Raw genomic sequence first — 23,600 nt, forward strand, 5'->3', positions numbered from 1 at the left:
CTTTGACCATATGCTTGGTTAATGAATGGTTTTATATTTGAATACTCTTTTTTTTTTTTATTAAACTTGTTTGGAAGCAGTGTTTGTATTTAGGCAATGGCAAGGCAGAATTATATTATATGTTAGGTAATCAGAGTAGGGACTTGCTTACAGAATTAACACACACAAAAATATGAATTTCATTAACTTGCCATTTTCATTGTCAATAATAACTGCTATTTATTAAGTATTTAATTATGTTCCAGACTCTATGCAAATAACTTTACATACATATATAACATAATCCTTACAAAACCCTCATGAGATAGGTCCCTAAACTATGTAATTAGGTAAGAAGTGTTGAAGTACAATAGATATTTCATCTTTGCATATTGGTTTCATTCTAGTTGGCTTAGCAAAAGAATCTTTAAGTGAAGAATTTGTTGATTTAATAATAAACATTTCATAAACACAAAATCTATAATATTGGACCAGAGTTGCTTGTAAGGTTGTAAAAACATCTAGAAAATGGATGCATGCAAATTTGAGAGGCATTGACTTTTAATAGAGATTTATTCTTTCTTGAAGAGTGGATTTACAATAGGTGGTATTATGATCTGTTGTCCACAATTAGCTTCTCTAGATGGTTACAAAAGACCAATCCAGTTTTTAGATCTGATCACTGAACCATTTAAAAACTTCCTCTAAAAATTAGTGCTTGCTCTTTGTTTGGTTTTACATTTTTATATTAACTGATCTGAACCCACAGGCAAGAAATTGAATTCATAACTGAAACTAGCATCACCACAAAACAACAAAACACTGAAAACTTTGAGTGTAAACCAAATAGATATGAATATTGAGAAGACAGTTTTACTAAATAAAAATAATATTATTACAAACAGTATTGAAAAAATATTGCAAGTTCTCATTTATTATTTGGTTTGAATTTTTAATAAGAAAGGAACAAATGGCAAAAAGGAAGGCTCAGATTCAGAACTGATTGAAACAATTTTTCTCACATGAGGCCTTCAGTGCTTTATGTTCACTTTAACTATGTTATTGCAATGTATGTTTTAAGATACACACAAAAAATGCATCCTAGATAGTTTTCAGCAGCTGGATTAAAAGTAAAAGGTTTCTGCTATTACTCTAAATTAGAAAATTCAAAGACTCTAATGTCTGTTTTAATAACATAGTCATGGTGGATATGATAAATGTTTGAAGTGAGCATCTCACATTATAAACAGCATTGATGCTAATATGTGGTTGGGTGGCCCTTCAAAACTCTGCAGTCATTTGGTCATTCTTACTGCATTTATATTTTTAAAATGTTACCTTTTAAGGAATAGGAAATGAGGCAGTACTGTGTTGTGCTCTGAAACTGGTAGAGATGAGGCTGTAAATGAGGCTGTAATTTACTTTCAGTGGTATAAAGGGAAAAAAAATCACTTTGCCTAAAGTGTATGCATCTTTCTTAAGGGTGTACCCAGATTTTAATTATCTAAATGTAAATACTTAACGAATTTTACTTAGAGTAATGAGCTAATGTGCACACTACATAAATGAGATGTTCTAATTAATCATGTATGAACTACTGGTTTAAAGAAAAGCTATGTGAATTCTGTGAATGTTGGGCTATTGCCAAATTGCTAATCAGCATTTGCATTCATAGATGACTTCACTTAATAATTTGTGAGACATTCGGCAAATGTTTTAGAAATTTATGAGTTCTTACAAGCAAAAACTTTTTACTCTTAACCTGTTTTTTGTTGTTGTTGTACTCATGAGCCTTTGACTGCTTCTTAGAAACCGTAGGTAAACAAACATTCATTCTGAAGAGATTAAAATAGAGCCAGAGAAATACTAGGAGAGCTAACATTGCAGGTATCATTCAGGAGTCTTGAATTATTTATCAAAACATAAGCCATATCATAGGTGTCTGTTACCATAAGGTGTGAGTTAGTTTGTAGGAATTAGCAATGTTATATGTACAAATAAATGCTTCCATAGTCTAGTACAGCAGTTCTCAAACTTTTTGGTCTTAGGTCTTAAATTCTTAAAAATTATTGGAGAACCCCTTAAGAGCATTCACTTGGTTGATTACATCTATCTATCAATATTTATTATACTAGAAATTAGAAATATTTATTAATTTAAAAATAAGAACAATAAGCTATTATGTTAACTTAAATAACATTTTTTAAAACCCAAAAAACTCAAACTTTAGTGAGAAGAATGGCACTTTTTTTACATTTTTGCAAAATTCTTTCATGTTGGACTTCATAGAAGTCACCTGGATCCTCACATATACTTCTGCAGCCAGTCATGTGGTTAAAGAAGAACATTACATGAAGAACATCTGGCCTCACACAGGTATATCACTGGAAAAGGGAGGATATATTAATAGCCTTTTAAAAAAAAGAATAGTTTATTGATTTTTAGAGAGGGGGAGAGAGAGAGAAACATTGATATGAAAGTGTAACATCCATTGACTGCCTCCTGCATGCTCCCTACCAGGGATGGAGTCTGCAATCTTTTGGTGCATCTTCCCATGCACCAAAAGGTTGCCACTTCAATTCCGTCAATGGCACGTTGGGAATCAGTACCAAACTATCAGAAAGTCTAATGGGAAACTGTCAGGTTCACAGTGGAGGGTGCAGATCTTTTAAAATTATAATAATTAACTTCAAAACTCAAATTTCACCACTGGCACAACTACTGTCACCTGTTTTCTTTGACATGACAGGCTCACTGGCTTCATTTTTGAGAAAACATCTGCCAAACACCTAAGTTCAAATAACCATAATATGTCTTTTTTGCTTTCAAATAATAGTGTTTCATGAAAAAAAAAAAGCAGCTTTACTTACAACTTAATCACACAAGTGCTTTTTCTTGGGATAACTATCCATCCATATGCAGAGAAGTACTTTTTGTGTGCTTCCCATTTGTCACACAGAATATTAAAGACTTAGTCAAGTGTTGAGATACAATAAAATGAATAATTTCTCTTGCTTCATTAAGGACACTCCTAAGTGAATCAGTTTTTTTGTTGTTGGTTTGTGTGTGTGTGTATTAATATGAATGCATGGTAATGACAAGTGAAAAAAGAAACATCAAAGATTACTGATAGTACTGTTTTCCAAAGAGTTTTTAATAGCATATTGGTCTGCAAGATGCCATAGTGCTGTCCAATAGTTGCCACTAGTCACATGTAGCTATTGAGCCTTGAAATCTGGTCAGTCTGAACTGCAATGTATTATACATGTAAAATACATACTAGATTTCAAAGTGTATGAAAAAAGAATATAGCATGCCTTATATTTTTTCTATAGTTATGTGTTCAAATGTTAATATTTTAATATATTGAGTTAAATAAAATGTAAAATTAGTTTCACCTTACTCTTTTCTTTTTAATATGGCTACTAGGGAATTTAAAAATTTTACATGTGGGTCTTAATATATTTCTTTTTATTTAAATATATTTTATTGATTTTTTACAGAGAGGAAGGGAGAGGGATAGAGAGTTAGAAACATCGATGAGAGAGAAACATCGATCAGCTGCCTCCTGCACACCCCCTACTGGGGATGTGCCCGCAACCAAGGTACATGCCCTTGACCGGAACCTGGGACCCTTTAGTCCGCAGGCCGACGCTCTCTCTATCCACTGAGCCAAACTGGCTGGGGCAGGTCTTAATATATTTCTGTTGGACAGCACTACTCTAGAGAATAGAGGTTTTGTGATCGTATTTACTTGGGAAAAGTTGGATATACCATTCCCCTTTGAAGATTTACTATGCAGTTGGCATAATAGAAGTACCGAGGAGTCCTGCAAAAATAAAAAAGAGCCTTTTAAAATTTTGCTTAATATTGCATTACCCAAACATACTGTATTGGCCATATATGAACATTTTCTGGAACTAGCTATAGAAGTATAGAACTTGCTGATCCCAGTTTGGGGAAACACTTTTAGTTTAATATTCTTCATTTTACTGATGATAAAACTAAGGCCTGGAGTTTCTCAAATTATATGAACATCTCTTCAGGGAAAGTGCAAGAAAAAATAGACATATTTCTTGGCAGGGCAGCCACTTGTTTTTAGCTCTGCATAAGATCATTTACAATGACAGTAGAGCAGGGAAAATCTTAAATTTACTTTTATTTTGGTTTCCGTAAAGATGGAAAAAACTTCTGGTTTTAGAGTTGCAAAGTTCCTTAATATAATTTTGTCATAATATAGGATAATAATTCCTAGCCTTTTTTAGTTAGACTAAGAATCCAAAATGAAAACAAACAAAAACTCCACAGTTATCCCTTCAGGAAATACACACGTGCATACAACTTGTATATGATTTCAGGGAGTCATGGACATTCTAAACTTCTCCATGGACTGCAGGTTAAGAATTGTTCTCTTATATTTCAGGGATAATATATTTAAGGCTATTAACATTGTTCTTGAATTGTAATACAAAAACCCACCAATCAATAGATGTTTATTGGATGCTTACTGTGTATATTACACAATTCTGCACTCTGAAGATTTCCATAAGTATAGCATGATGCCACTACTCACAAGGAATTTTACATTTCTTAAGACGTAAAACATATGAAAAATTTTAACTGGTAAGCAAGACTCTCTTTATCTTACTTTAGAAATATTTATAGAAAAGCCCTGTAAAAGCTTAGAGAAATTGAAACACCCGGTGTACTTGAAGGTTAGTTCTCTAATGAGCAGTTAGAGAAACCATCATATGCTGGATATGAAAAATGTTCAGGGTATCTGTAGGGAAGTGGACATTATTTTAGCTTCAAAATGTATCTTGCCGTGATCAATGATTGTTCTGTCTGCTCGCCCTATCTGGAGCATCTGTGCAGTAAGATGCAGAATTCTTTTAACAAAAATGCCAGAAGATGTTCTTTTTATTCAAGGACAGATGCTTTATTTACCCAGGCAGTACTGGCTTTCAGTGTAAGTGAACTGAAAGAGATGGGGGCTGAGGATTGTTAACTAAAACCTGATTTGTTAAGACCCAAATCTGATCAGGATTTGCCCCTCCCCTGAAGAGTTGAGCTGCCTTGCCCATCTTCCAGAGATGGCTCATGTCCACTAATAGGGCCTACACCACAGCTGAATTACACGAGGATGTTGGCATGCTTGTCATTCAAGGCCTTTATATGCTATCACAAACCTGAATCCCTTCTTCTCTACCTAGTCTCTCAGTTCCTCTGAACTTGCCACATACTGTTATGTCCAGTTTTCCTTGTACCTAGAATTCCTCCTGATTTCACCTTTATCTGCCTTTCAAAAATCCTATCCATTCTTTAAACCCCCAATGTCACTTGTGCCATGCAACCTGCCGTGATCGCTGCCTCCAGATGAGAACACTCACTCCTTTGAACTTAGGAAGCACATATTCCTAGCTCTCTGTGACACTTTGCACAGACTGCCTTATTTGAAAATTAGTTTTGTTATATATTTTATCACACTGAAGGCCAGGTCTATATCTTGCTCATTTCTGTGTCCCTTAATAGCACTTAGAGGAGTTTGAACTTCATAGTCCTTCAGTAAACATCTGTTGAATAAATGAAATTAGAAGGTGCTTAGTATTAACAATAATACTAAGATAAATTTATATTTATCTATAAGAGTTGGTAGAGAGCATCCTCCACTGGGAACACCTCATTTTGGAACTGGGACAAGGTTAGTGGGAAAGGCAGTTGAGTGCAGTGTCTCCCTTGCATGTCTGGCCATTCAGTTTCAGAATTCTTGTTGCGCTAACTACCACTGCCATTTCACCAGTGTCTTAGTTTTCATCTTACCCTACCCACTGTATCATGCCATTGGCAACTGCAAATGAGGTAGAAATTCAAATGAGTTAATGTCTGGATGTGATCATATAAAATACCAGATTTCTAAAGAGTGATTTTTCCTCCCTTACAGGCATGTAATGAATTCACTACACATGTGATGAACCTTCTCCGAGAGCAGAGTAGAACACGTCCCATTTCCCCAAAAGAGATTGAAAGAATGGTGGGCATCATCCATCGAAAATTTAGTTCCATTCAGATGCAGCTCAAACAAAGCACTTGTGAAGCAGTTATGATTTTAAGATCAAGGTTCCTTGATGCCAGGTATGTGAGGCCACAAATCTATTGCGTGGCTTTCCTCCCCTCCCCCCTTTTTACTCCTTGTATGTTATTTCCTATAAAAATGGTTAGTTGCTTTTAGATACTTTGTTAATTTGGCTGTAAGAGCTCTTCTCTACGATGGACAGGTAATTCACCTCATGGTGTCTGTGCTGTCAAGCCTCTTGTCTGGGAGTGGTAGTGTATTAGCTTCCAATTTGGTGACATGGGAAATAGGATTAGTGCTGCTCCTAATGACTTAGAAGATGTGGCCTTTGAAATCTGATACTAAAAAAGTATTTTTAAGGATAACTTTCAGTCTGTAACTCTGTTTTAACAAAGGCTTGTTTTCTAAGAATTTCTTGATGTTACATTGCTTGTGTACATTATAAGAAAATAGTTGGAAATACTGATGATCCTAAGAAGGAAGTGGTATTTTAGTTAATAGAGGTGACCACAAAGCCCCAAAGTCTGTTTTTCCAAATTAAGTAAGAAAGCCTATCAGTTTCACCTGTAAGGATGAAGATTTCCCTTTTACCTGAAGCTTTTGCCAAGTTTCACAGGAATTAGGTGATAAGTTGTATATGGTGTGTTTGACCTACCAGATAACAGAATAAAAGAATTGTCAAGTTGCTACTGCATGCTGCCTCTGCAGGGTTGCCTCTTGAGCATTGCTAAAGCTTGTGATCAATCTTCAGCTTTGGAAAGGAGTGTCTGTTTCATTTGGCTTTTTCGTCCTTGGAATCTGACAGGTGATAATTATCATCCAAATTTTACAGTATTAGAGAAAATAACTAAGTTAGCTTCTCAACTGGAAAACAAGGTTTGTGGAACGGTTCTTCATGCCAGAGCTCTTCCTTAGAGGCAGATAAGGAACGTCTGCCACCTAATTTAACTACCATTTGCTCCTAGTTTAGCAGGTCCCTGTATCACCCCTTGGTCCCTTCTTCTTCCCAATAAGCATTATCTGTGAACCAGGTAGCTATCGGTAGGCTTGACAGTTTCAGTACTTATTCTAGATGTTTTCCACCTACTCACCGAACCACCTACTCAGAGTGTGCCTCCGAGTACCCCCAGGTCAGGGCTTTGTTTTCTTTTCAAGCCATGCATGACTCCTGCAAAAATGCTAATTGCTGTTCTTGGTATATATCTTCCTCCCCTTCTCTCTCTTCCCTTACCATCTCCCCATCCAATTAATCATCTAATCCTGCTGATTTTAATCCCCAAATAGGTCTTGATTCTCTTCTTCATCCCTTAGGAAACAGTGGTTTAACCTTCCAAAGGGAAACAGTGGTTTAACCTTCCAAAGGGAAACAGTGGTTTAACCTTCCACAGTTTTGAAATAAGAAATTTTAGGTTTGATAACTTGAGATGTTTGGATCAGACCTAGATTTCTTGCTCCTTGGACTCTTCCTTGATGTTGAGACACAGATGACACACTTAACCTCCCATGTTAGCGGCATCATTGTTACTAGAAGAATCTCATAAGGGTCTACACATTTACAACTGCCTACTGACTGTCTTTTCTGAGTGTAGCATATCACAAGTGAGAAGATCATTAAGATTATTTGGAAGAAAGTTATTTGGGGAAAGTATATTTCAGTTACTAGAGAATCTGAGTTAAGGTGAAGTCTGACAAATGCTAATTTTCAGGCTGGAATTCTTTAAAAACTTAGTAACAAATGGCATTTTTGCTATTTGATGTAAATTGTTAATAAACACTTGATCTCCTGACATTCTGCCACCTCTCTCCCAGTAAATAAATATTTTCCTCCCCTAGTGTTTCTCTGTGAGCAAATCTTACCTTAGTCTAGGCAGTTGCTTAAACAGACAAATCTTGAAACCCCTGATGTATTTTTTTCCTTAACTTCCTTTTCTGTTTTCTCCACCCATTTCCCCCTCCCAACTCATCATCAAGTCCTATTGCTTTTACCTTTCAAATAGAGCTTGAATCTTTTTATTCCCATTACTCTTACCTTATGCTATTACCATCATCTCTCAATTTGACCATTGCAGTTGTCTCCTTAAATATATCTGTATTTCCTTTCATGTTCTCCTCCCACTATTAGCAGTCAGAACAAATCTTTTTTTAAAAAAAGATTTAAAATCTTTAAATAGCTTTCTCCTAGTAAAATAAAATCCAAAAATTCCTCTTTTTTTCTCATTTAACTTAGTTATTTTATTTTTTTAATATATTTTATTGATTTTTTACAGAGAGGAGGGGAGAGGGATAGAGAGTTAAAAACATTGATGAGAGAAAAACATCAATCAGCTGCCTCCTGCACACCCCCCGACTAGGGATGTGCCCGCAACCAAGGTACATGTCCTTGACCGGAATTGAACCTGGGACCTTTCAGTCCACAGGCCGAAGCTCTATCCACTGAGCCAAACTGGTTTTGGCAAAAGCTGCCACCAAAAATTTTTATGGGGCTCACTAAGCCTATATAATCTGGCCACTGCCTGTCCTTCCAGATTCATCTCACACATATTCTAATTTTTACTGTGATCCAGATTTCTTTAGCCCTTTGGACTTTTCAACCTCTTTTTGGATACAGGACCATTTCCTTTATTCATTTCTCCTCCCTCTATTCTTTGACTGACTCCTTCACATTTTCCAGGTCTCAGATTAAATGTCACTCTTTCAAGGAAATCTTTCCTGACACCATAATCTGTTAGGTTCCCCTCTGATACACTCTCATTATATCTTATGCTTGCCCTTCATCATATTTGATATGGTCACCGCAATTTGTAATTATTTATTTCTGTGATACTTGTTTAATATCTTTTTTTCCCCTAACTTTCTACTTTTCACCTTAACCCTCCAATCTCCTATAAACTCTCTGGTAGGTATTATCTGTTTTGTTCCAACTGAATCTTTATTAAATATCTAGAACACATTAGATCCTTAGTAAGTATTCGTTGAATAAATTAAAGAATGAAGTTAATTGTGCTTTACCATTCTAGTATTTTTCTTAGTGGTTCTAAATCTTAAAATGTGTTGGCTAGTGCTTTGGAGGATGCCGAGAGCATAATTTATAATACCATATTGATAAATTAGACCCCAAGAATGTTTAAAAATAGAAATCTATTTTTTTTTTAGTATGATCCTAATTAATATATCTCTCTTTGGTTAATGCTTATTATAACTACAATTCTTTTTGTTTTTTGTCATAGACGAAAAAGGCGTAACTTCAGTAAACAAGCCACAGAAATCTTGAATGAATATTTTTACTCACACCTCAGCAACCCCTACCCCAGTGAAGAAGCCAAAGAGGAGCTGGCCAAGAAATGCAGCATCACAGTGTCACAGGTGAGCGAGGACTTCATGGGTCTGTCTTGTTTCCCCAGTAACATACAAACCCTGTTCTTTCCTCAGAGCATTCTCGCCAAATTTCATATCCAAATGTTTCATCATCAGAGAAGACATAAAGAAAACATATATTTCCACATTTTTATTCAAGTTTTTTTTTAATATATATTTTATTGATTTTTGACAGAGAGGAAGGGAGAGAGATAGAGAGTTAGAAACATCGATGAGAGAGAAACATCTATCAGCTGCCTCCTGCACATCTCCTCCTGGGGATGTGCCCGCAACCCAGGTACATGCCCTTGACCAGAATCGAACCTGGGACCTTTCAGTCCGCAGGCCGACGCTCTATCCACTGAGCCAAACCGGTTTCGGCATTATTCAAGTTTTTAAGTTTAATTTTTTTTAAAACCTAAGTGGCAAGGAGACAAGATAGTCACCCACCACCCTCGTGTAAATCTTTGATAGAAAGGACATAAACATGCCATGGGAAGAGATAGTTTAGTGGTATTTAGTCCTGCTTTTCCCAATTCAGATGACTGGCTGAAGCTTCCTCCAGTGAGAAACCAACTCACTTGTTGCTGAAAGGAAATCTATATATATAAAAGGCTAAGTATCTGTCCGTTCGACCAGTAGCTATGATGCGCACTGACCACCAGGGAGAAGACGCTCAACGCAGGAACTGCCATGCCGCGCACTGGCCATTTAAAAATAAACGGCATCACAGACCTGTTGCCAAGAAACCAACACTCGGCTTCCCCCAAGTGGGACACAGGCCCCACCACCACCCCAGAGCGACACCCCACCAGATCGCAGCCAACGCTGCCAAGACCCCATGGCACAAAATGCGGGGCCCAACCCAACCCGGGAACGGTTGATGGTGGGCGCCAGGTAATGGCATCATGTAGCAATGCCCAGCTTCCTCTCCCTAGCAACTAGCCTCCTTGAAGTTTCTTCAGCCCAAGAACCTTTATAGCCAGATGCAAACATTTTACAGTTTAACCAAGTGTTTGTGAAGTGTTTTCACATGCCTCATCTCATTTGATTCTCACAGAAGTCCTGAAGTAGGTAGAAAGGAGACTCGGTAGAATTCTATTTTCTTTTCATTAGTCAATAAAACAGATTTACAAAGTTTAGAAACTTGACCTGACTGAAAAGTAAGAAACAGTGGAACTTGAAAATGACTTCAGGTTTTCTCACTGCGCAGAATATAGTCAAACACTGCTAAAGTTAAATATTTTACCCTTTGTTCTCCCTGCAATTTGTGATCTACAATAATAATCTGCTTCATGTTGATATTTACTGTTGTGTTGCTGACAATTACCTGAAAGAGAAGTTGGGGTGCTTCACAGGGCTGGAAAAAGTTTAGCTAAATCAGGAAGCGGGTCTAATTAAGCAAGTTTATTTTTTATTTATGTAATATGTAATATGCTAATTAGACTGGGAAACCTTCCAGGAGACCTTTCAGATGTTTTTCTGGACAAAGCCATGGTGGTGGGGCTGAGGTAGAGGCAGTTAGGGGCCAAGAGGGAAGGGCGTTGGGGGTGGGGAGGGGCTGTTGGGGGCGAGCAGGCTGGCAGGCAGAGTGGTTAGGGGCAATCTGGCAGGCAGGCAGGTGAGCGGTTAGGAGCCAGCAATCCCAGATTGGAGAGGGTGCAGGCTGGGCTGAGGGACACACACCCTTCCGCGCCCCCCCCCCCCCCCGCACCAATTTCGTGCACCGGGCCACTAGTCTACACTAATAAAAGAGAAAAATGGTAATTGGCGTAGACGATACCCTTTTCATTGGCTAATCAGGGCTATATGCAAATTAACTGCCAACTAAGATTGGCAGTTAGCTGCCAACTAAGATTGGCAGTTAACTGCCAACAAGATGGCGGTTAATTTGCATATGTAGGCACAATGCAGGGAGGCGAAAGGGAAAGCAGGAAGAAGCCCCTTGCCACTGACAGTGATCGGAAACCCAGGGGGGAGCTAAGAGCTGGGGGGCAGGGCAAAGGTGGCCCTGGGGCCGCCTTTGCCCTGCCCCCCAGCCATGATCGGAGAATCAGGCGCCTTTGCCGCCCTGGCCAGTGATAGCAGGAAATAGGGGTGGAGCCAGCAATGGGAGCTGGGCACGGTCGAAGCGGGCAGTCCCAGGAGCTAGGGGTCCCTTGCCTGGGCCTAAAGCGAAGCCCACGATCGCGGGGCCGCTGCAGCTGCGGGTCCCCGCTGCCCGGGCCGGACGCCTCAGCCAGAGGCATCCTGCAGGGGCAGGGGCAGAGCCCGCGCGATCGCGGCACCCCCCGCTGCCACTGCAGGTCCCCACTGCCCGGGCCGGACGCCTAGGCCAGAGGCGTTAGGCCGGGGCAGGGGCGGAGCCTGCAACCGCGGGGAGCTGGGGGTCCCCTGCCTAGGCCTGACACCTCTGCCGGAGGCCTCAGGCCTGGTCAAGGGGCCGATCTGGTGATTGGTGATCGGAGGGTGATGAGGGTCAACTCCTCTGGCCGAGGCATCAGGCCTGGGTGGGGGGCGGAGCCGGGGATTGGGGGGATATGATGGTCCCCTTGCCCAGGCCTGAAGCCTGGGTCAGAGGCGTCAGGCTTGGGCGGGGGGTGGAGCAAGCGATCAGAGGGAGATGGGGGTCCCCTGCCCAGGCCTGACGCCTGGGCCAGAGGCATCAGGCCTGGGCTGGGGGCAGAGCCAGTGATGGGGGGAAATGAGGGTCCCCTGCCCAGGCCTGACGCCTCTGTCAGAGGCATCAGGCCTGGGCAAGGGGCCGATCCTGCGATTGGAGGGTGATGGGGGTCAACGCCTGAGGGCTCCCAGTATGTGAGAGGGGGCAGGTTGGGCTGAGGGACACACCCCCACACACACCCAGTGCACGAATTTCGTGCACCAGGCCCCTAGTATATATATAAAAGGCTAAGTTGACTCACGCATGCGTGATACATATAAAGCTCTCTCTGGCGCCGATCGCACGCATGTGTTTTGATCTGTCATTGTCAATTGTAAATTTGGTTGACACTTCTATTATAGAGAAAGGGTGAATAGCGATATTAAAATATTTCTTCTAATTAATTTCCTTTCAATGTGCGTGAATCCGTGCACCAGGACACTAGTTTCATATAACTCTTTGGTGAAAGCTTTGAGGAATTCACCAAGTACTTTCTTGATAACCTTGCTATTATGATATTTGGGTCCCAGTGATTTCTGTGCTTTCTTGTTATTCATTAAACAGAAAAATTAAGTTCATTCCTTTCACTGTTTTGTATTTTCTTTTAAAGGTCTATTTTTAATAAATTATAGCCCTGAAGTTGTCATTACCTAACAAAAATACATTTCATTTTAAGCAGGTATACTGATATTTAGATTAAGGATTGGCAACACATAAATAAACAATTGTACCTCCTTTAAAAATAAGTATATCCAATTGGTATTGGCTTGAAAATACAGTTTTATTTAAATATTCATATTGATGCTTATAGATTTTCATTTGAATATTATTTCTTTATACCATGCATATGTAATAGTTACCAACCTGTTTTTGCAGTGGAGCTTAAGGAAAAGCTGACTCTTGCCAGAAATTTCAATGTTTCCTAGAGGTCACATAACACAAAAATTTTTAAGTAGTTTCTAAATAAATACTCCTGCTCGTGCATCTGAAGTGCAAGATACTAAAGTTCCCCTTCACATTCCAATGAAAGTCATTGTTATTTGAGGGAATAGGGGCTGGGTTGAAGACGTTATCCAGCTCTTGTCTTGGCATTAGTTTCCATAGAACCTCTAAACTTAGATTTATAATTAATATTTTATTTAATATTTATTGTCATTGTCCTATGAAATAGTGGTATTTCTTGATTTTTTCTTTTGTGGGGAGGTGGTCCTCAGATTGAAATGGAATATAGTCAATTTGAGTTACCAGCTTATGAAAACATGCATTTTATAAAACATTACTATCTGGGTTATGTAGTACTCATTGCCACTTGAAATACTAAGGAACAATATAATTTGCTGGATTAGACAGGGCAGGTGAAATTAAAAGTGCACTTATGTCAAGTGGGTGTTTTCTGGTGTGTGTGCATTTCCCCAAGCATTAGGGAAAGGACTGGGCTCAAGCTGAACACCAGCTGATGATGCCAAACCTGGTTTTCTGGCTTTCTTAACAGCATTCTGACTTAGAATTCTAATGTTTGCAGGTCCAATTTAAAATAATGTGTTTTTGTGGTTCCTCTTCTTTACTTTCTTTTTTATTTCTATAACATACTTACCATTGGAAAATAACACAGATCATACACATTTTTCAAAAACTGAGATGCTCCTGGTTTTTCATTAGTTGGAGTTTTAGCATTTTGTGTGCAATGTAGGGTTTGCTTAACATACTGCTGTGTAATAAGTGAGGGAAAAGTTTCCTCTGACTATTCTAAACCAGGGAGGTTTTGCTTGCCTTCTAAAGTAGGATAGGAACCCATTTATCAGTGATTTTAATAAACAACAACTTACTTAATTACTAAATTAATTACTTAATCATTTCACTTGTTTTCTATAGAAAAATGACTTCGTTAGGTTTTGAAATTTTTTTAGTAGATGCTTTAGTGGTAGAAATAACATAGACACAGATATATTACTCTGTCTAAAAAGCAGTTCCTAGTCTTATTTCTCCCAGGTCAGCCTTTCAAATGCAAAATTTCAATGATCAGTTTAAATTCTGACTTTTTCTTCTCCTTTTTACTCTTTTCCTGCCTAAAAAGTTAATTTCCCTTCAACAACTCCTTTACCCTACACCACTGAATGGGAACAATGATGTCATTTTATCTCTTGAAGGCGTCAGTTACTAACCTTATAAATTAGTATCCTTGCCCTAACCGGTTTGGCTCAGTGGATAGAGCATCGGCCTGCGGACTCAAGGGTCCCAGGTTTGATTCCAGTCAAGAGCATGTACCTTGGTTGTGGGCACATCCCCAGTGGGGAGTGTGCAGGAGGCAGCTGATCAATGTTTCTCTCTCATCGATGTTTCTAACTCTCTATCCCTCTCCCCTTCCTCTCTGTAAAAAATCAATAAAATATATTTTAAAAAAATAAATTAGTATCCTTTTGTTTATATTGTTTAGAAGTTAAAGCAGAAAATGTTCTAGACCTGACATGTTATCTACTTTCCAAAATATATATATATATATATATACACACACATTATTTATAATATAAAATAATGTATATTTATATATACATTAAACATTGTTTAAAATATACACCATACTAAAATACAATTAAATTTAAAATCCAGAAATTTTCCCTTAGGAGAATAGTGATTGGAAAGTAGACTGTTTCCTGATTTAAACAATGATTCCATGGGTGTATTAACTTTATGTAAATTTATCAAGTTCTATATGATGTGTGTTTCTTTTTTGTATACATGTATTTTTACTTGACTAAAGTTTACTTACAAAACAACAGACATGCCCTCATGGAACTTACATTTTCCTGGGGGATATAAACAGATAAAATAAGTAAATGAGATGATAAATAAGAAAGTGATAGGTGTTAATGGAGAAAAATAAAGGAAAGGAAAGGGAACAGGAAATTCAAAGAGTGCAATTTTTAATAAGTTATTAAAGAAAGCCCCTGTAAGATAACATCTTTTGGTAAAGATTGAAGGAGATGAATTAGCAAACCATGTGGCAAATTGGTGAAGAACATTCAGGCAGAGGGAACAGTAAGTGCAAACATCTGAGGTAAAAGTGGCCTGAGCAGGTGGTAGAAATAATAGGAGATGAAGTCAAAGAGAATGTGAGGTCCAAATGATGCAGAGGTTTTATAGACCACTAGAGGCCCAGTGCATGAATTTGTGCACCAGTGGGGCCTTTCGGCCTGGCCTGAGGGATCAGGCCAAAACCAGCTCTCCAACATCCTCCAAAGGGTCCCAGATTGCAAGAGGGCACAGGCCAGGCCAAGGGACCCCACTGGTGCACGATCGGGGCCGGGGAGGGATGTGGGAAGTTGACCAGCTGGGGAGGGACCGCAGGAGGGCTCCAGGCTGTGTCCGGCTTATATTGCTCGGTCCTGATCAGCCGGACCCCAGCAGCAAGTTAATAGGTTATTAAAGAAAGCTACTGGTCAGAGTGTCTGCCCCCTAGTGGTCAGTGCATGTCATAGTAATTGGCCGACTGCCCCCTGGTGCACATCATAGTGAGTGGTTGAGTGGCCTTAGCATATCATTAGCATATTACATTTTGGTTGAACGGACAACCAGACACTTAGCATATTAGGCTTTTATTCTATAGGATGGTAATAACTTGAGCTTTTAAGGAAAACTGAGGAATGACATGATCTGACTTAATTTTAACAGGGTCACCAAGGCAGCTTTGTTGACAATAGACCCTGAAAGCAAAGGGAAGCAGAGACACCTGGTAGAGTGCCACTGCCTATCACCGAGTAAGATGATGGTGCCTTGGGCCAGGATAATAGTTGTAGAGGTGACAAGAGGTGGCTGGGCTCCAGGTAATTGTGAAGGGATAGCGAGAGGTTTTCTGATAGATTAGATTAGGATGTAAGAGAAGAGAGAGTAAAGGATGACTAATTTTTGGCCTGAGCAGTGGAAGGATGGAATTGTCATGAAATGTGTTGGGGAAGTTTGGGGAGGAGCAGGTTTTGGGGAGAGAAAGATCTGGAGTTTGATTTTGGACGTATTAATATATGTTGTAGTTTTAAAAATTTACTGTACATTATAATATATAAATAGGCAGAAGTAAGTAAAAAATTTACAATTTTTATTAGTCCTACATTAATTTATGCTAATATATTATAAAGATAAATATCCTTAATATGGAATTATAGGCAGATCTCAGAATTTGAAATCTCTGCTGTCCTAAGGCTTGGTTTGATTAAGCTGGAGTTCCCTTTACATAACACCCTGAAAATTCACAAAAGAAGAAATTATTTCAAATGTCATAAGCCCTGAGAATCATACTTAAATTGTCACATATTCTTAGTGGAGAAGATATTAATATGCTTTTACTTTTTGGAATAGAGCTAACTTGCACTGATTATTCAAGTTAGCAAGTCACAAAAATCTCCATTGTTCTCCTGATTCCAATTTTGAATTTGAATAATTTTGGCTGTACTTTCTGTGCTAGAAGTTTTTAGAATGAAAAATATTAAGTTATTCTTCATTGCTAGTCTAATTGAAATGTACTGTAAAGAAAAGATTGGCTTTTTTTTTTTTTTTAACAGATGAAAACCTGAAATGGTAAGAAGGTTAATTGGCAGGATTAAGATTCATTCTTTCATTCATTCGTTTATTCAGCTAACGTATTTTGGAACCTTTACAGTGGTGCACAAGACGTACTTTTATAAATAGTCTGGTATGAAGAAAAGTGCCTAAAACCCTTACAGATGAGGAGACTGATGTTCACAGAAATTAATGATTTGACAAGAGACACAGGTCTTCTGGAGGGCTGGAGGTTCTTACACAGAGGTTCTTGATAAAAAGGAAGAAACTGGATTTTTACTTTTTTCCAGCAAGAGGCAGTGTGATTCCTCTGTCCCTGAGGCCTCAGCTGCAGAGTCCTGGTTTGTGAGGCACAGACCAGGGCTTATATCACTAAGGCTGCATCATTCCCCCCAGCTACTTCAGAGACTCTAGGCTAGTTAGTAGTCTGAGATCTCCTTCCTCATTAAACTACTTATTCCAAAGCAGTGAGTATTCACTAAGCTAATTAAAATTTGTAAGTAAGATTTCCTTATTAAAAAAATGTATTAAAATAAGAAGAAGCCTGTTAAAATAATAATTAGAACAGGGGAAAAGATGACTATCAAATTACAGTATCTTTTTCAGCTATCCATAAAGGCCTTTTCAGTTACTTTGGCAGTAGATAGAAGGCAGAAATAGATTGTGCTGTGAGTATGCAATTGGTAAACTGGAGACAAGTTGAAGGAAAGTGGCAGCTATTTGTTAAAGTGGTTCTTCCACACTGTCTTAACTGTAAAGGCTCTGACTGTGTCCTAGTGGAGATGGGGTATCATTAAACAGTGTGCAGAGAACAAAGGAGCTGGTTGTAAAAAGATGGGAGCTTTGAGGATGCTGTAATGCTGAGTACAGATAAGGAGTTATCTGCAAGATTTAAAGAAAACAAGGGAAGCCTCTGATATTGTTGTTGTTGTTTTCTACAATCAGCACTATAATTAGCATGGTCCCTAAAGCTTACTCCAGTGATGTCAGGTATTATATTTACTTTACAGTTGACTTTTAAAGGGAATCTCCAATACTCGTTTAACATGATGCCCAAACTAAGGAGAGATAGAGACTGTTTCCACCTTAGGTGTAGTTTTTGAGTTTTTCTATACCATACAAGAAGCCATAATCAGAATCATGGTCCCTCTGGTTTTTGTCCTTGTCACCTTCTTTTGCCTATTTTTTCCTTGTGAGTATTCCCGTCAGTCTCTCCTTATGCCTGTCCCTGATCGTTACATCTCACCTTTCCATGGCCTTGCTTCCGTGAGGCATGTCAGACCAATAGGCCAATATATTAGTCAGGGTCCCAGCAGAAAACAGATGGCACACGTAAATTAGAATAATTTGAGGAGAGTTTAATAAAGTGACTATGACAGAAGTATAGGCAGAGTGTAGGGAAACCACAAAGGATAATACTAGTAATGCTTGGTTCTGTTACCCAACCAAGACATAGGGGTGCATGGAGAACAGTAACTGAGACCTTAAGTAAAGACAGTGAGGGAGTCAGGGGAACAAACACTCTGAGACCTTACTTTCCTCTCTTCTCATCTCCTAACAGTGACTTCTTTGGTTAGAAGCCTGAGGGCTTATAGGCCTGTCTCTGTTGTGTACTAGGCATTGCGCTTGGCACTGTGGCAAACAAAGATGAATAAGATAGGGTTCTTTAGCCTTAGAAATGTCAAATCTCTTGGGGGAAGACAAGCATGTTACTGAGAGGAGACAAAAGTTACCTGGGAGAGTGCACAGGTGCCTATGGGTTTATGTCCTACGGAGAGGATAAGGAAAGTCTTCCAGTTTATTAGCTCTGTGACCTTGAGCAAGTCATTTCACCTACTGTGTCTCATTTCCTCATATATATAATTTGGATAAAAATAGCATGTATTTCATAGGGTTATGGGAAATTTGGTTCAATAAAATATGTAGAGCACCTAGCAGAATGCCTACCACAGAGTAAGAAGATGTAACAATAAAAATGATTATGCTGTTTCTCTTGTCTTGAATGGCCTAACCCTGTCATTGCTACACAAAGATAGATATCATATTAATTACTATTCAACGATCATTTCAAATGTCAGTTCTATAACTAAATAATGAATTGTTTAATGCTGTTCCCCAAATAGGTGGTGAATTCCATGTTGATAGGGACTACGTTCTTATTCAGTACTATATTCTAAACACCTAGCACAATGTACAGCACATAGACACTCAGTGAGTGTTGAAGAAACGATTTCGTTAAAAAGTCCAGCTTGAGCTTGATTGGGGAAGGTCTGCAATTATGGTATTTAAATATTTAGATGTCTGCAGTTATGCCTGCAATTTTGAGATTGATCAGTTTACATGCCTGTTTTGCATTAATTAATTAATTTATTCAACAGTATTTATGCAACTAGTGATTTGGTTACTATGCTACATATCATAGTGAGTACAACAGAGATTCTGTCCTTGTGGAGCTTATTCTAATGAGGAGAGAAGGATAATTGAGATATATAATTATAAATAACATATGCAATTATTATGTTACTAGAGGCCTGTTGCATGAAAAGATTCGTGCAATAGGCCTTCCCTTCCCTTGGCTGCCGGAACTGGTTTTCCTCCGGCACCTGGGACCCAGGCCTTCGCTCCACCTGGAGCCGCCTTCAAGCCTTCGCTGCTCCAGCCGGAGCTGCCTTCAAGCCTTCGCTCCGCTGCTTTGTGCCTACTTATGAAGATTAACCACCATCTTTGTTGGTGGTTAATTTGCGTATCTCGCTGATTAGCCAGTGGGAGGTGTAGCAAAGGTATGGTCAATTACCATGATTATCTATTATTAGATAGGATATTAGATAGGATGGTGGTAACTGCTATGAAATGAATTATGGGAGATAAGGAATTCTGGGTTGAGGTATGTGTTTAGATTGAAAGATAATCCTAGCACCAGATTGTAAGGTCAGTTTTAGGGGGAACCAATAGGATGAAAGTGACTACATAAATTATTGGTATAATTCAGGCAAGAGGTGGTGAAGATTCAAATTAGGCCACTGATAGTAGAAAATAGGGATAGATTTGAAAGTATTTTGTTGGTAGAACTGATATTTTGGAGATTGGGTAAATAATTCGATATGAATTTGAATGTTATGGTAATAAGTGCTATGAAATTAATTAGGGGAGATAAAGAATTCTGGGTTGAGGTATATAATCAGAGGCAATCCAATGGCCTGGGCTTGTGACTTGCCCTAGCGAAGCTCTGAGCCCAGGAGTGGGAGAGGGTAAAAGAACTAATGGGTTACGGTAACCCCACTGGGACCTTGTTAGATGACTGGGCTGAAGATCAAGGGAGAAAAGTTCTAAAGTAGCGGTTCTCAACCTGTGGGTCGCGACCCCTTTGGGGGTCGAACGACCCTTTCACAGGGGTCGCCTAAGACCATAGGAAAACATATAATTACATATTGTTTTTGTGATTAATCACTATGCTTTAATTATGTTCAATTTGTAACAATGAAATTGGGGGTCACCACAACATAAGGAACTGTATTAAAGGGTCGCAGCATTAGGAAGGTTGAGAATCACTGTTAAAGTAATATAAATAGTTTCATTTTCTCCCTCTTGATTCCCTAAAGTTAGATATTTAGGAAATATGACCCTGGAGGCACTCCAGATTTTTTAACCAAAACTAAGTTTTGTTACTTGTGTTCCATTTAGGCAGTGGTACTATCATTTCTTATTACTCATTTTGAGAAATTGATACTTTAACTCCAGATGATTGTACTTAGTATAGGAAGATGCAGAAAAGTCACTCAGACGCTACTCCACCATTATTAAGTAGCAATGTGACCTTACGCTAATTATTTAACCTGAAGTTTCTATTGTTTGATCTGTAGAATTAGGATAATAATATTTTCATCAGAGGTTTGAGGGCTAAATGAAATCATATATGTTACAGGGCTGGGCATATCATTAGTGCTTGCTAAATGCAAATCTGTCACCCATTCAAACCAGTTTTCTTGCTGGGTATGTTGTGCAGACAGAGCCGTGTAAAGGTGCCAAGAGAAAGAGGGAACAGAGGCTCTGCCCTCCAGCCAACCAGTGTGCAGGCAGCCCAGCCCTTCACAGGCTCCACAAAGGTGAGAGCCCGGGGGCCATGGGATGGCCAGGGTTTGGCAAGTGGGGTTATGTCTATTAGTTTTGAATAGATCTACCTACCCTTGTTGTATTTTTTACTCTAAAAATGTATGTGATTTGTTTTTAGAATTATGTATGTTGAAAGGGTAATATATCTTTTGAGGACATTTTATTTTTTTTAATTATTTTTTTAAATTTTTTTTTTTAAATAATTCTATTGATTTTTTACAGAGAGGAAGGGAGAAGGATAGAGAGTTAGAAACATGGATGAGAGAGAAGCATCGATCAGCTGCCTCCTGCACACCCCCTACTGGGGATGTGCCTGCAACCAAGGTACATGCCCTTGACCGGAATTGAACCTGGGACCCTTCAGTCCCCAGGCCGACGCTCTATCCCAGCCGTGGGCAAACTACGGCCTGTGGGCCGGATCCAGCCCGTTTGAAACAAATAACACTAAAAAAAAAAACAAGACCGTACCCTTTTATGTAATGATGTTTACTTTGAATTTATATTAGTTCACACAAACACTCCATCCATGCTTTTATTCCGGCCCTCCGGTCCAGTTTAAGAACCCATTGTGGCCCTCGAGTCAAAAAGTTTGCCCACCCCTCTATCCAGTGAGCCAAACCAGCTAGGGCTTTGAGCACATTTTAAATAAATTCAGTGAAAATTTCTGGATTTTTAAGAAGTAAAGAAAACTGGGGTATATATTTGGTAGGGACTGGTATTTGATTAAATAAGGGTTTCCATGAAACAAAAGGCTTGACTATAGAACACTGAATAAACTTGGATGTTTTCATTTACAGGAATTAGATTGGCATGACACTTATCTAGACAAAAAATCTGGCCCATTATTGTTTATTAAAGAGTGCTCTTGAGTTTAGTTCTGGGATGCTGGTGTGTCACCTGGTAAATGGCTCCACCTTTCAGTGCAGCTGATGGGAGGTAGTTTCACAGTTGAGTTGTCAGTGTTCCAAAATCTGCCAAAGGCTTTCCATGGAGCTTATGCAGGAACCTATTCAGTTGTACACCTAGCACATTTTATTTTTTTAAAAGAGAGAATTTTAAAGAAAAGCATCTTTAACTGAAAATATCATCTGTGGTCATTTAGAACTGCCCCTCAGCACGTGTTTTAGGGAGACGAATGGTGTCATCTCTTTTCTATGTGCTGTGGCCGGGAGGCTGACGTTTTATATACTTTTGCAGATGAACCTCTTTGTGAATGTCATGAGTACTTATCAGTCCATCATGCATAGAGTAGAAAGGGCAAAGCCAGACTGTGAGGGTGTCAGTACATTATGGCAATAAAATGTTTCACAGCCTCAAATAAAAAAAATATAGTACTTGACAAGTGAATCTGTTTTAAATTATTTCAAATACTATGGAAACTGAATTTCTATTGTTCAGTTTTCCCATTAGAAGTGGGTTATGTTTCAAGTTGGTTTTTTAAGACAATTGTTAGGAATTTGGAACTTATTTTCTAAAAAGAAAACAGATGATTTGGATTCTTGGGCTAGCCCACATTTAAAAAATAAAGAGCCAAAATATTTTGCACTGAAAAGGTAGAATATACTTTTATAGCCTTAGCCATTTAATACAATGGAGAAGAAATAAAATTGAGTAAATATTTTTTGAATTTTTAAAATTAAGAGTATTAATTTAGAAGTTCCTACTAGATAAGGGATAGTGGAAAAGCACAGGAAAGGCTGTGTGACCTCAAGCAAGTTACATATAGTTGCTGACTTTATTTCTACGTTAGTAACCCTGGATCTTATCTAAATAAGATAATGGATGTAAAGTTCCTGACACAGTGGCTGGCTCATAATGCAGTCTCCATCTATGGCTGCTGTTGTAAGTATAGGTATAAGTAGGCTATAAACCTAGGTTTCCTACAAATTCTAGGTCCAGTGCATTGTCATGCAAGTGGCTGTCATGTTGGGGCAGGAGTGAGGAGAGAAAAAGAGGCATAGGTAATACCAGCTCCTTATGCAGAGGAGTAGCCTGGCAGGTATGTGCAGATAGGAGCTCTATATTCTCCTCTGCTAGGAAGTTTATTATGCTGAGCACCCCCTTTTCTCTCTCTCTTTTTTTTTTAATTTAAATTCCTTATTGTTGAAAGTATTACATATGTCTCCTTTTTCTCCCATTTACTTCTCCCTGGCCACTCCCACCCCCCAGCACCTGTCCATTGGTTATGCTTATATGCATGCATACAAATCCTTTGGTTGGTCTCTTGCCTTCCCCCCGCAACCCTCCCCTGCCTTCTCTCTGAGGTCTGGTGGGCTGTTCCATGTCCTCATAGCCTTTATCCCACCAGCACTGGGAACATCGACTGGCTCTCCCCAGAATTCAAAGCTCCTGTGAAAAGGGAGACCTGACCTTTGTGACTACAGAAAGCAAGCGGGCTTTGTTGTTGCTCTTTTAAAAAAAAAACACACCTGTTTTTATTGATTCTTTCTTACTTTTTTGAGATAGAGGAAGGAAGAGGGAGAGAGATAGAAATATTGATGATAGAGAAACATCGATTGGCTGCCTCCTGCACGCCCAGGATTGATCCTGTAACCAGGGCATATGCCCTGACCCGAAATCGAACCAGCGACCTCTTCATCCATGGGACAATGCTCAACCCATTGTGGCACACTGGCCTGGCTATGTTGCTCTTGTTGCTTGTTTGTTCTCAGAAAAGGGAGAGGTAACATTTATTAGGTGCCTAGTACATCTCAGGCATAGTCCTGTGTATTTTAACATGTTGTCTCATTTAATGTTCATGACAGCCCTGTGAGTAGTAGGCATCGTTATCCCATCTTGTACATCAGGAAAGGAGAACATTAGATGACATGACCTGACCAAGGTAACACAGGGGAAATCACAGAGCTGGGG

At 39.0% G+C, this 23,600-nt stretch overlaps 1 protein-coding gene across 2 annotated transcripts in view; it reads left to right on the top strand.

Annotated features, from left to right (window-relative positions):
- PBX3 (PBX homeobox 3) overlaps positions 1 to 23,600 on the top strand; it is a 198,021-nt gene that overhangs the window by 158,342 nt on the left and 16,079 nt on the right. For both annotated transcript variants that reach the window (XM_081103609.1, XM_081103610.1), the window contains exons 4-5: positions 5,921 to 6,111; positions 9,280 to 9,415. In XM_081103609.1, the coding sequence (XP_080959735.1) occupies positions 5,921 to 6,111; positions 9,280 to 9,415 (327 nt within the window). The remainder of the gene's footprint in view (positions 1 to 5,920; positions 6,112 to 9,279; positions 9,416 to 23,600) is intronic.

This window comes from Myotis nattereri, assembly GCF_964212035.1.
Source record: "Myotis nattereri genome assembly, chromosome: 12".
Lineage (NCBI taxonomy): Eukaryota > Metazoa > Chordata > Mammalia > Chiroptera > Vespertilionidae > Myotis > Myotis nattereri.